The sequence below is a fragment of the Cryptotermes secundus genome, unplaced genomic scaffold, assembly GCF_002891405.2.
Source record: "Cryptotermes secundus unplaced genomic scaffold, Csec_1.0 scaffold124, whole genome shotgun sequence".
NCBI lineage: Eukaryota > Metazoa > Arthropoda > Insecta > Blattodea > Kalotermitidae > Cryptotermes > Cryptotermes secundus.
Genome location: NW_019735462.1, coordinates 918661 through 933053, shown reverse-complemented (window position 1 = coordinate 933053; position 14393 = coordinate 918661). Strand labels below are relative to the sequence as shown.

General features: G+C 37.5%; 1 protein-coding gene across 2 annotated transcripts in view; it reads right to left on the bottom strand.

Moving 5' to 3' along the window:
- LOC111869288 (serine-rich adhesin for platelets) overlaps positions 1–14225 on the bottom strand; it is a 37179-nt gene extending 22954 nt beyond the window's left edge. For both annotated transcript variants that reach the window (XR_002843644.2, XM_023860686.2), the window contains exons 1-2: positions 14016–14225; positions 4133–4279 (exon numbers count right to left, since the gene is read on the bottom strand). Coding sequence is in view for 1 of the 2 variants with exons in the window: in XM_023860686.2 (XP_023716454.1) it covers positions 4133–4279; positions 14016–14051 (183 nt within the window). In the remaining variant the exon portion in view is untranslated. The remainder of the gene's footprint in view (positions 1–4132; positions 4280–14015) is intronic.
- Positions 14226–14393: the final 168 nt, after the last annotated feature.

Below are 14393 nucleotides of genomic sequence, written 5' to 3'. Positions count from 1 at the left end.
TCCCAACTTTGAGCCAAAAGGCATTGAAGATCCTGATTCCTTTCGCAACAACTTACTTATGCGAGACAGGCTTTTCTGCTTTGGCAGCTATAAAGTCAAAGTATCGTTCAAGGCTAAATATTGCTAAAGAAGTTAGAGTGGCCATTTCTGATATTACACCACGTTTTGATAAACCTTGTTCTCAAAAGCAGGCCCATCCATCACACCGAACTTTGACATTTAAATGTTTGATTTTCTTTGCAGAAAAAATTAAATACTTGTTAGTTAAATATCGTTTCATTTCAATACATATTTTGGTTAATTGCAAGTGTTAAAACTAATTTCTATTGTAGCCCTAATATTGTGATACTTTAATTTTGAGAGAAAAAAAAAAACTGCTATATAGTATGTAGAAAAACACAAAATAAACTGAATAAAACGTCAAACATACCATGACTTCTATTTTGATAAAAAAAATAGGCTGGGGGCCTGAGAGTATTTTCTCTTGTCAGGGGGGGCTCAGAGGTAAAAAGTTTGAGAACCACTGCCCTAGAATATTACAGTTTTCAGTCTGTGAAGAAGAGACGGTGAAGTGAATCTTTTTGAAGTATCCAAAACGAAAACCTATGTACCTCATGGTACCACGGTATCTCCTCTGTACCTCATGTGCTATTACCTATGTCCAGAAATAAATAACAATGTATTCTGATATTAAACATAAATACAGAAAGAAATCACTTACTAGCAAATATGCTGGGCTGGAGAAGTTTCTTATTAGCAAAAATGGTACGTACACATAACATTTCAGTTTCATAGTATTCTGTAGAAAAACGTTAAAATATATTTCCAGGTGGAGTGGCTGCGGATCAGTGGCATAAGGGATGATGGAAAATATAGTCACAATCTTACATTAACACCAACCTCATGTTTGTTTGTCAGGCAGTTACCAAAAACCAGGCACTTGCAACTGAGGAACAGCAACATAACTATAACATCTGCAGTGGAGGAAATACCATTACTATTTCAAGAAATTTAGTCATAACCATAACTCCTGATAGGAAAGAAAAGCCACTTCCAAAATTAGATTAGTTGAGATGTAGGTTTCGATAGTTATAAACTGTATGTTTTCCCCCTTCCCCCAATCAACCCACCTACACAGCCACAGGGGCTGAATGGATTTTGGGCACATGAATCAATTAATGAATCCAGTGTATCATACTTGTGAAATAATGAGAATCATAATTAACACTCGCTCTGATGCTGTTTTACATAAAACTATTTAACATATGAGGTCTCGTCAAGGTTGAATAATTATCTCACCAAACTGGTTGCTTCAGCGTGACACTGGTAAACAGTGTGACCTCTATATAGTAGACATCATATTTACATCCACAAGCTTGTATCAGCGTGCTAATGGGCAACTAACATGTATCCCAAGATGGCTTCAAGTTCCAAAAATATACATACTTTATATATGCATATACAGAGGATTCCAAATTGTAAGAACACATAATACAGCTTGAAGTTCGGTTTTCATTAGCAGATGAAAGAATGGGGGAAGACAATCAGTTCTGTCAGGAAGGTAGTAACATTATAGATCTGAAGTCCTAAAAGTTGTGACTATAAAAACAGTGGTCTTCTGATATGCCATGCCATACAATTCAGTACATACATTCTTACATTTCCAAGGAACTTGGTACCTCCAACATCAGGGTAGACTCTTTTATTCTGCAGCAAGTTCCTCCAATGTATAATTTTAATGGGTATTAGAGTTAAAAACTTGTAGCTAAGGAATTCTGATTATCGTTATATACATAAAAGTTTCCCATATTACTATTTACCAAGAAAACTGTTTTTGGACACTATCAATATCAACTACTGTGTTTCTGGACATTATCCATCAACCTGTTTTTATTTAAAATACAGTGTTTCAGAGACTAGATTGTGTCTCCATCTTCATGCGAAACCTACTCACATGGGCCCGACTGAAAGAGCTAGTCCCTATACAAACCAAGCTCAGCACAAACCATCTGCGAGAGTTAAGGCAAACATTAAACACATTAAAAAGAACTCAACATGTATGAGGCCTAGCACCAGAGTACTATCAGAAAAAATGTCACCACTAGAGAGATAAATTTCCTAAACATAGAGGGGGGGGGGGAAAAGCTGTCCTTTTAACAGNACAGACCTCAAAGGCCCATATGGGTGTGAGAGGTCGAGGCTCCCACATCTTCTAGACAATCGGCTCACAGATGGTGGTAAGGTTATCAGCCTTAAGCACAATAGACCACTGAAGGTCGCAGTGCAAGGACCAGCTTTATGGCTCACCCCTCATACTCAAGGTTATCAGCCTTACAAGTCTACCACACTTTCTCCCCCAAGGAATCTTCCTGGTACTCATTTCTGTTAGAGGCTGAGTCAACCCAAGAGCAATATTATGGCTGGAAAGAATAGGTAAATTGAAAAAAATTCAATGACCTCATCAGGAATCAAACTCGCAACCTCCCAGCTTGTAGCATAGTGCCTCAACTAATTACACTACCGTGTGCCCCTTTTCTGAATAGTATCAACATAAAAAACACTATTTTTTTAATTCGCTTAGTGGGGGTGGAGTCCAACTGGGTCCATTCGGCACAGCGGCCACTGATTGGCCTATTGTAGCCTGCCCCGGGTGATTATGGTGATAGAGAATTTCATGGAATGAAGATTGGCAGGGGAAACCAAAGTACTCAGAAAAAACCCGCCCAGCACCATTTTGTCCACCACAAAGCCCACTTGACCAGACCTGGGATTGAACCCAGGCCACCGTGGTAGGAACCCAGAGACTAAGCAATTGAGCTATAGCGCAGCCAAATTTTCCCACTTAATCTACACTGGATGGAGCTGTAGTGGGAGCCCAGATGGGAGAGCTGTCTAAGCCGAGTTGACTGACTGGATGATCTATCAGAGACATGTGAGCACATTCCTTGTATTTCCCGTTATGTGGTTTTTGGTTCAATCTGCAAGACCTTCACTTCTTCTCAACATATTTTGTGGCCTTCTTGTGGGCTAATTTTGATTTTTTTCAAGGCGCTCTTGTGTCAGGTACCAATAAAGGGATAGAATTATAAGCATTCCATTCATGATGTGTATTTGTACCAACCGTCTTACAGTGCACACAATTTCACCTTTCTCTTCACTACATGTTTCGGCACTAATGTGCCATCTTCAGGTGTGGTTTTGTTTACGTCAAACCACTGCACTGTATGCCATCACGTCAACGCAATACAATGCACGCAATCACAAGGGAAGGACACAACACAGGACACAACATACACAAGAATACAGGAAGAGTACTCCCATAGGAGAAGACTGACGTAACTCGCGAATTTGAAGTGTGACATATAGATGATAAATCTTGAAAAGTTTTAATATATAAACTTTATTATTATACATGACATATATACATTTAATCATTTTATAAAGGAGACATGATGGCATACAGTGCAATGGTTTGACGTAAATAAAACCACACCTGAAGATGGCACATTAGTGCCGAAACATGTAGTGAACAGAAAGGTGAAACTGTGTGCACTGTAAGACGGTTGGTACAAATACACATCATGAACGTGAATCAGTGCAACAGGACGCTAAAATATAACATTATAAGCATCCCATTCCCCCCTTCCACCTTAAAATATTTAGTAAATTCTGTATACACTTTGAGGAGAACACAAAACACTAGAATGAATGGCACATATATTCACAAGTTTCTAACATTGCCATGCTGGCTCGTTGATTACAGAAATTTAAGAAATTCCTAAAAATTATAAAATTGCAATCAGTGTCCTGTATTATAAACCGATTTGCCATTAAGTCATGAAAAGAGTCTCAAAAGTACATTATTAGTTGGTGTAACAAAGGTCACATATTCAGATAACCCGCTGATGGATGCAATAAACTTATTTTTACATTTATAAATGAAAGATATTTATAAGCTAATCTTAACACAAGCAGAAATGTTTCCTTTTTTTCTTTTCTGCATAATGTATCTCTTCTTTGGATGTAAAAACCTGCTGTCTTTTATTATCCTATTCAACTTTATTAACAAAATGTATCCAATAACCATCATACTCTAACACTATACCACATCATGTTTCTTGAATCCATTTACCTTATCCTGACACTGTCTGAGATGATTAACAAGGGCTGTACATCTCTCTGGGTCCTTGCGTCCATCAAAGCTATCCAGTTCAGCTGCGACAAGGTTCAATGCCTCATCAGCATAGAAGAACTGGGCCAGCAAAGATGGATCATCTCTCTGAAAGATAAATTATCTACATTACACAATAATTCACAATTGTCTGCTCATCCATTACACATTTTTAAACCACATACTGTTTGAATTAAATCAAAACACACATATAAAACATTACAACTGGAAAATAAGAAGGAACACACATGCTTTTCTTTTAACCTTTTCTAAATTAAATGTAATAAATAATTGAATTTTCAATGTCAGTCACCAGACCCCTATAAGAAATATATGATATCTAAATTGGAAGTCAGAAAGCAAAACAAAAATTATAAATTTATACTGACCCATCCATTATAATGGTTTGATCATGTAGAAATACTGGATAAAACAAAGATGCAGAGAAGAGTGTTAGAATTAACTTTTAAGAGAAAGGGACCCAGAGGATGATGACAGAGATTAAAAAAATTCAGTCACATACTGGAAGACTTCAAGAAGAGAGGAAAGAGTTGCAAAGAAATTGGAAAAAAAGAAAGACTGTGGGGACAAAGAAAAGAGTGGGGATTTCTCATTTACTGACCTATATAAAACAGAACAGAGCAAACCTGACTTTGCTGATTTTCAAAAACACCTGCCCCTTGTACAAAGAATCAGTACATAATATGGCATATATTTAATAAAATAAAACTGAAACATTATATGCCTCTTAACAGTAGTCAAAGTTACTATATGTTAGCAATTTATGTCATTTATTCCTGTCACAAGGGTACAGTACAAGGTAAAGTTGAAAATATACAGGAATGTTAATAATGTTACTTAGTTTTCAATTTACAAGACCATTCTTCTCAGATATTTTTGATCTGAAACGTTTAATGAAATACATAACAAATACAATGAAACCAGATAATTATTTCTGATTAGCCTGAAATATTGAAGGGTTATTATCTTCTGGGATATAACATCGGGTAGTCCGCTGAAAGTCAACCAGCATTTTGGAGGAACATGTCACCTCCACCTTCATGGTTAATGAATAAGTAAAAAAAGAAACCAGCATGAAGCAGGCAGCAAGCATAGACAGAACTCTTTATAACCAAGAACCTCAAATCCTACAACCTGATAAATTACTTGAAACTGATGAAAATTTTTGGAACACATTTTCAGCACAAGTTAAATGGAACAAAATAAACTAACACACTGATTTGTGTGTGTAAAGGTGAAAGAAAATGCATGTAAGTGGCATGAATCTTTACATTCTTATTATGTATACTTTTACATGACCTAATCTGACTTCAATGCCACACTGCATGAAATGAACTTTGCTCAAAAATCATACAAACAAAACAATATGGAACTCATGACTGGTACATCTCGTCACCCAGATAAGAGTACTGGATAAGACTCTATTAAATTGTTATCTTTACAGGAGCAGACCGAACATACTGCATTCAGTCTTAGGATCCCAATGCTGAACAGTGCTAATAGTCACAATTATCTTGAACTCTTCTATTTTCTGCATGGGTTACCTTATGACTATCCACTCAACTGAACTGGAAACAGTCCAATGAACTGTGCAAAATGGGAAAGTGGTACTGTTCTGGACCAGCATTTGATTGCCAACTACTTCAAATTCAGCTGGTCTCATGGTTGTCATATCTGAGGTCAGTCAGTCGGTCAGTCAGTCAGCTGAAGGGCTGCTGGCCCTTGCCAGCACAGTCATTCTTGGTTCTAAGCCCCATGGTACTCTTGACCATATTTTACTGTCTCATGGCTCTGGGAGCCTGAGGACTTTTGAGGGTCTCCTCAAGTCTCTTTTAAGGTGAATGCTGTTAGGGAACCTTCTTCATCCAACCCTTAATCAAGTTGCTATCCACCAACTTCTTCCCATCTAATTTAATATTATATAATTTATACCGCTGAAACAGTATATCACATAATCAGAAAACCCACCAATAGTTTGTCTTATGATTTTGAAAAAATTCTCATCTCATTCAGTGTAAAACTACCAACTTCTGCAGTATATACAGAGATATGCTCAGAAATCAAGAATATCAATTTTAGAATAGGTGCAAAGAACTCATAAAAATACCATTCATTATCAAACCATGCTTAATTTTTATAATTCAAATCAATTTTCACCCTCTCTTAGCAAAGATATAAAGGTATTAAGGAATGGAAATGAAATTCAATTTATGTTTCCGAATGTTTTCAAATCCCTTCATATCTTGACTCTAAGTATGGTAAATGTTGTAATATTAGGAAAAAAGCATAACACAGCTCATAAATCCTTGAAAATGTGGCAAAATTCATTTATCTGTGAGCAACAGCAGCAAATTACATTGACATTTTTGAAGAACTTAAGAGAAGATTAACTCGCAGAAATACATGTTATCATTCAACTTATGATCGTCTACTCTTCCATGTCCTACCTCAAAAACCTAAGATTAAATTACATAACTCCACAATTTCATCTCTTGTTTTCTCTGTGTGTGCATGTGTCCATGAGAAAGAGAGGCTAGCATACCCATGAAAATAATTTGGCTCATTAAAATGCAATTAAACAAATATTACAGGAAAGACTTTAGATGTACACATTCGTTTTGGTGCACTTTCTCTTCAGATTCTTCTGAAATAAGGAGCTGCCTTACTGCCACAGATTCTCAATGCTTCTTTAAAATATTCCATTCACAAGGTCCAAGATAACCAGGAGGGAATGGAACTGAATTGAACACATCAGCATGATGTTAATTTACCGGGCACATACATAAATGCATGAAGAAAAACAGAAAAGCTCTATTACACATTAACAAGGACGCTGATAAACATTTATGTCTAGTCACTAGAATGCTGGACAAAATCATGTCATAAAGACAGTCAATAAATCCTTTGAAAATGGACATTTGCAAATGACAGTAACAAGTCAAAATCGCATTCAAAGATTTTAAGAAAAGACTAAATGTGGGGAATGTTTCCTGCTGTTCACTTCAGTGTCATCTTCCTATCTGCCATCTAAAAATATAAAGATTAAAATAAAGAAAAAACATATTATTTTACCTGTTGTTTTGTTTGGGGGTGGAACTTGGTCTCTCACATTATGGGTAGAACACGGATTGAGGGTGTTGAGGAAAATACACAGAAGCAGTGACAAGAAACTGGAGAACTGCATGAGAAACTCTGTAACTCAAAATGAGGATAAGATGAGCAAGGTATGTAGCATGACTAGGAGAGATGAGAAACGGACGCAAAATTTTGTTCACTACACCTGAAGGGAAGAGACCACTTTGAAGATCTAAGCATAGAATGGACGATACTATTAAAGTGAGCTTAAAGAAATAAGGTGGAAGGTTGTATGGACTGGTACAGGGTGGTGTGTGAGCCTGGAGCAGGGTGGACAGGTGTGGGGACTGGATTTATCTGGCGCATGAGAGGGACCATTGATGGACTCTTGTGAAAATGGTAATGGACTTTTGGGTTCCATAAACGGAGCACGCTTTCCTAACCATATCAATGATTAATAGTTTACCAAGAAGGACACTATTCCACAGACCTAATTAGTAAGTTAATTACTTAGTTAAGTATCAGCCACAACTTGTGCATTCTTTGGAATGGGAAAAGACCTATAACAGTGTTCTATAAACAGATATAGAGTAGACTTTCAATTATCTGCAGGACTTTTTCAGAACCCTTTAGTTATTAAATATAGCTTCCCACAATGTTTCAGTAATGCATATAACAGTAATGCTTTTCAATGATGTCCAGTATATTATACATCTTCTAAGCTTGTTTTACTACTGAACATCAACTGCTTTCTTCTATTGGAGACATATTTACCTATTCAGTGACCAGCAGCTACTAATTATGTAATTTTCTGGGTTGACCGCAACACGGATAGTAGGTACTTCCAAATTTTTGGATTATATCTCCTTTTGAATTATCTGCACTACTTCTCCCCCCCCCCATTATTGCAGGCAACTGAGAGTTCACTGTACTAAAGTCAGGAAAAATAAATACATAAAATATTGTACCAGTATCTTATCTTCAGAACACAAGGAGTTGTTTGTACTTGAGTCTCTTTAGCATACATCAACCTGACTACTACTAAAAAAATGCAACACTGGTGTTTTTGTATTTCTCATTCCCAACCCAAACATACTGTAAAGTAAAGCAAATTGAAATAACATGTCACAATTTGGATTTGTTGGCAAACATGCAAACATATGTTCACATATGAGGAAAAAATATTGCGTCTGAACTTTGTCAGTACAAGTACAAATGCTAATAACATTACTGCATTCAAACATAATGTGTGCAACTGAAGTGTAAGCTGCTGATTAACACTGTAAAGGTACATTTCCTAAAACAACTATTTACGCAACATTCCAATGCAGTAAAGACCTGTCCTCATGGAAACAACATCAATGAAAATAGTGTGTCATCTAGGTTGTGTCACCGTGTTCTCTTGTAGGTGAACACCAACGTTTTGGTGGAACATGATGCCTCTAACTTCAGAAACAAAATGTGTAGGATGAGGAATCAGTTGGGCTATATAAGCAGACTATAATGCAGATGGCTGTTCAGAATCATGGGAGAGAGAGAGAGGAGACAGAACCCTGTGTGAAATGATAGAAACAGTGAGTGGGTTCAGATTCCTCATCCTGAATGCTTTCATCTTGAAGGTGGTGGCAGAATTCCTCCCATAACAATGGAATCCACCTACAAAACTACATAATATACTATGATACACTAAACAAATAGTGTCACAACTCAGAAGATCACAATCCGAACAATCACCACTGTGACAACTTCAAAACATACATCAATCTAAAACTTCAGTGACTGCCTGACTAACTCCTTGGAGCTGAGTCCTTCTTGAGAAGCCACAAGCAGCTCAGCTACTTAAAGATTTCCCAAAATTTTACACAACTAGAAGATCTGAGCCCATCACTGGTCCCTACCCTTAGTCAAGTTTCACATCTACAAAACAAATTTAACTTGCAGATGTTTTATGCCGATTGTTTAATTTTTTTATTCAGTTGTTTTACATCACTGTATCACTTACTAAGTTTATGTAGTACTGGTAGAATAATTAAACATGAATAATTGAGGATATGTGGGGGCAGGAGGTAGCGTAGTTGGTTGAGGCACTATGCTACAAGCCGGAAGGTCGCTGGATCAAATCCCGATGAGGTGGATTTTTTTCATTCTACCTAATCCTTCCAGCCACGCTATGGCCCTGGGGTCAACTCAGCTGCTAACAGAAATGAGTACCAGGAATATTTATGGGGGTAAAGGGCGGTCGACACGAGGCTGACAACCTCACCACCATCTGTGAGCCGAATGTCTAGAAAATGTGGGAGGCTCAACATCTCACAACCCTATCAGCCTCTACGGCCTGTTACAGAAATACCTTTACTTACTTAATTGGGGATATGTAGAAAGAAGCAGGCATGGTCAGCTTTAAGGCACGATCACATGTGGGTGTACCGACTGAGAACACAATCAAGAATAGTGATTTTCTGACTCAGACTTATACCAGGCATCACCTGGATGCTGGGGGCATGAGGGTAGTGTAGTTGGTTGAAGCACTATGCTACAAGCAGGAAGATCCTGGGTTCAAGTCCCGATGAGGTCATTGGATTTTTTCAATTTACCTAACCTTCCAGCCGCATTATGTCCCTGGGGTCAACTCAGCCTCTAACAGAAATGAGCACTAGGAATTTTCCTGGGGGGTAAAGTGTGGCCAGCAGGTAAGGCTGACAACCTTACTGCCATCTGTGAGCCGATTGTCTAGATAGTGCGGGACCCTCAATGTTTCACAACCCTATGGACCTCTGAGGCCTGTTACAGGGATAGCATTACCTTTTTCTTTTATATCTCCTGGATACTAGTCAGATGTATTACCATTATGATTTTGTAGACTGACACTGCTTCTGAGGAGAGGGTACCATTTCAAAATGTATAACTGATTTATGTAGCAGAATCTGCTTACAAACAGCAGAGAAGGTAACATTTTAATCATCTGCATGAGACACATTTATAAATACTGACCAGAGTTTATTTAGCATTAAACAAGATGATCATTCATTTGTTAAGCTGATTATTTAACAACTCTGTGTGTATCAAGTGACAGCCTCTGTGATCTAGTGGTCAGAGTTCCTGACTACAAAACCAAAGATCCCCGGTTCAATTCTCCGCGCTACCAGATTTTTTGAAGTTGTGGTTCTGGAACAGGGTCCACTCAACCTTGTGAAGATAACTGAGGAGCTATTTCAAGGACAGAGGAACTCTTGTCTAGAAAACCGAGATTAACAGCCATGAGGATCCATCGCGCCGACCACGCGACACCCTCTATCTGCAAAAAATGTTGGCACTAACTTCACCGACAAGCAGCAGTCGCTCAGCCAATATAGTTGGCTTGCAGACTACATGCCATGGAGTTTGTTTTGTTTTTTGTTTGTGTGTATCAATTTTATATAGTTTTTTTTTTTGGATCATTACTGAATGTGGAGGAGTTGGTGGAAGGAGAATCTGCAGGGGAAACCTGCCCCCAACAGCACACTGTCCACCATAAATCCAGCATGATCTGACTAGGATTGAAAAAGATCATGATACGAGCCAACTGAACAAGTAAATATGCATAAATACCTGGGATACAATATGAATCATAACCATCTTCAAGATCAGAACATGAACTTCAGTAATTCCTAATGTGTGTGTGTGGTACAATTAAGACAATGCTAGTTTGTAAAGCAACAACAGAAAATCTTCTACATTTTATGGAGTAATGGCTGTACTCACATTGCTAACATGGATCAGAATGCTGGACCCTAACTAAATGAAGGCAGAGCCAAATTGACGCATCTGAGATGACATTTCTAAGGGCTGCTGCAGATTACTGGAGAACAGACTATGTCAGAAACTAGTCTAATGGAAGCTAAGTCTATTTAACACCCTAGACAAAACAGTTGAACATCAACGAGATCGGATCCATCGCCTGGAAAGAATGAGTGGAAGTAGATTCCATAAAAAATAAATTTACCAGCATGCACTGAACGGTAAGAGTAGAGGTAGACCATAGATGAAATTGAAAGACCAATTTTAATTTGAATGTTAGAGGTGGAACAGTCTAGCATGACTAGTCCTCCTGGATGATGACGATGATGATATTGTTGGTGGTGGTGATGACAAGAATATTACTGAAAATTCTCATGATGTTTCTCAACAGGTAAAGGGATTTGACTTTCAAATGAGAGAAATGACATACAACATACACTGGAAACACTATCGGATGCAGGTTTTTTCCACCACAAACACCAAATGGAAAGAGTTAAACTTCAGAAGACTCCAAAATCTATGTAACATACTTATGAAGACAGTTACTGCAGTATCACGAATTTTATCTTACAGTGTTATATTTTAGCATCCTGTTACACTGATTCATGTCCATGGTTTATGCTGACCGTCTTACAGTGTATACACTTTTTCACCTTATTCTTCACTTCCACTTCACTTGAGTGTGACGTAGGAAGAATCCTGAAAAGTTTTATTATTTAGAATTTATCGTCCTATATGACGAACACAGATTTTAGTCACTTTAGAATGGAGACATTGTGGCACGCAGTACAATAGTTTAACGTGCATAAAGACACCTGAAGATGGCACATTAGTGCCGAAACATGTAGTGTGGAAGTGAAGAATAAGGTGAAAAAGTGTATACACTGTAAGACGGTCAGCATAAACCATGGACATTTATCTTACAGAACCACTTACAGTTTCAGTATGTCCTTAGAATATGGGGAGGTGGGATAGCACAGTTGATATAGTGACTGGCTACGGGCTGGACAACAGAGGGGTTAGAGTTCAGGTCCTGTAGGGTCAAGAATTCTCTCTTTTCCATGTCATCTAGACTGGTTCTGGGACCAACTTAGCCTCCTCTCCAATGGATACAGGCAGTTTTTTTCCCCAGGGGTAAAGCAGCTGCATGCGAAGCTGACCATTCACCTCCAAATAGTACCAAGGTCAAGAAAACATGGAGTTATACATGTGTTCCCCCATACGCCTTCATGGCATAGTGCTTAATTTGTTAAGCACAAGGACAACTCTTTTACTTTTTACCTTAAAATACAATGACCAATTTCATTATGTAAGTTTGAATGTCTTGTGATTGTGCTACCAATGACAGAGTATCAAAGTATTTATCTGTTTACCAAAACAAACAAAGGACCATAATTTACTTCATTAATATTTACTCCACTATATGTTTCAGTTTTATCAAAATTTCCTGGTGGGCAATCAGTAACACGAAAGAATTAGACACAACTGTGTAAAACAGTTACTAGATGCTATAAATCTAGTGTCGAACACAACACCTAAGTTCCAGTATCAAAAAATGTACATAATTGTGTAAACAGATGGCACTTAAGTGAGAAAGTAGAATATTATCCTCATGTAGTGGCAGATATAGTGTGACAAAGACTAAAATGATGATTACAAAGAATAAAAATGACCCACATATTCTGTATGTAGAATGTATTTTTATTAAATGTTGATGCAATTATTCACAAGTTCACCTGAATTCTTTTTAGAAGGCAGGCCAAAAAGTTAAAAGTAGAAAGAACTGTGTCAAGATTAAAAAATAACTGTCATTAATTATGTGTCTTGGGAGTGTGTCAAATCTACACAGACTGGATGCAACTTAAGAAAACTGGTGGGAGGGGGGGCTGAGGCCAGTAACCTTTTTCAGTAACAGGTTATAGGTAACATTAGTGTTGGGTAGATTAGAAAATTTTATGTTCAGTCCAGTAACCGCAAAGAAACCTGAATTTCAGAACATGTATACATCACCACTGTGTTGTAAAGTTATTCTGGGTCTGCTTCAAGGCAACTATGAACCAATAATCTACTTATTAAATATACAAACTGAATAACATCCCACTTATCAGCAGATCATACAAAATTAACTTCATTCTTATCATCTCCAGTTTTGTACTGTCGTCAGAATGACAGTTAACACATCAAACAAGCTTCAGTGGAGAAACAAAATTACTAAATTACGTATTAAACTATGGGAACTTGCAGGGAAAATCAAAAGCTATTTACATAACCAGAGCCTTGATTAATAATTCAAGGAAGCAATTATCAGTTGTTTTAAATACACACTAGAATGTAGCTACTTAATTGACCCTTTCTCACTGGAGTCTACCATAGTTTGACCATGCTGCTGAATAACCACGAAAGTAATTACGGCCATGTCCCCTCTTTGTAAACACATTACACAGTGATTGAAGGCTTGTAGTGGGTGGGAGAGAAGAGGAAATTAAGGGTAGTAAACAGCATGTCTAACAAACATTCTGACATTACCAACTCGTACAGCAATTAAATTACAATAAGGGCATGAGCACTAGCCACGGGAAGCAAGGTAAAAACACATTTGTAAAGGAATAAATATCTCAAAGCAAACTAAATTTTTTTGTATTGTCTGTTTGATACTTGAATAAAAACCATACGCTATAACATAATACCGACTCAACAAAAGCCTTGGCTAAACATATGTGGCATGTCTTATTGCACGTAAAAATATTTAGCGCTGCAGTAATTTGTTAAAAACATTATTATTCCTCAAGGGCAATGACATCCATCCGAGCCCCCGTTTTCGTTACAAATATAAGTCACCACTCAAAGTGGAAATCTTACACGAGATTCACAAATTCAAGGCAGTGCTTAATAACTTTCTACCTAAATGTCAAAAACAGAAAAATAATAACATGATGTTCACTCTATTCCATCATCCTTATGCTTTATTTACCTTAGGCTTGTAGAACCATTTCCTTATAGATTCCATCTTCCGAATTCTAGATGTGCATGCATAAAGACGCTACAAAAATCAGCGACCGTAAATGTACTGTAAAATAACCATTTCCGTAAATGTTTGACGAACACTCTCACACCTTCTGACTCACTGGCCACCTAAAACCTGAAAAACCACACTGAACGAAAAGTGGCGGAAAAGGAAATTGCGAAAACAAGAGAAAACCGTACACCACTAGCAACGCACGCATGCGCATCAAGTGTTCGAATCCATGGTAGTTCGAAACTGCCGTATGGTCATTCCAATGTCGGTATTGTTACTCTTTCAACAGATGAGGGGTTGACAATTGCGATAAGTTTTTTCTGTGTATTATTT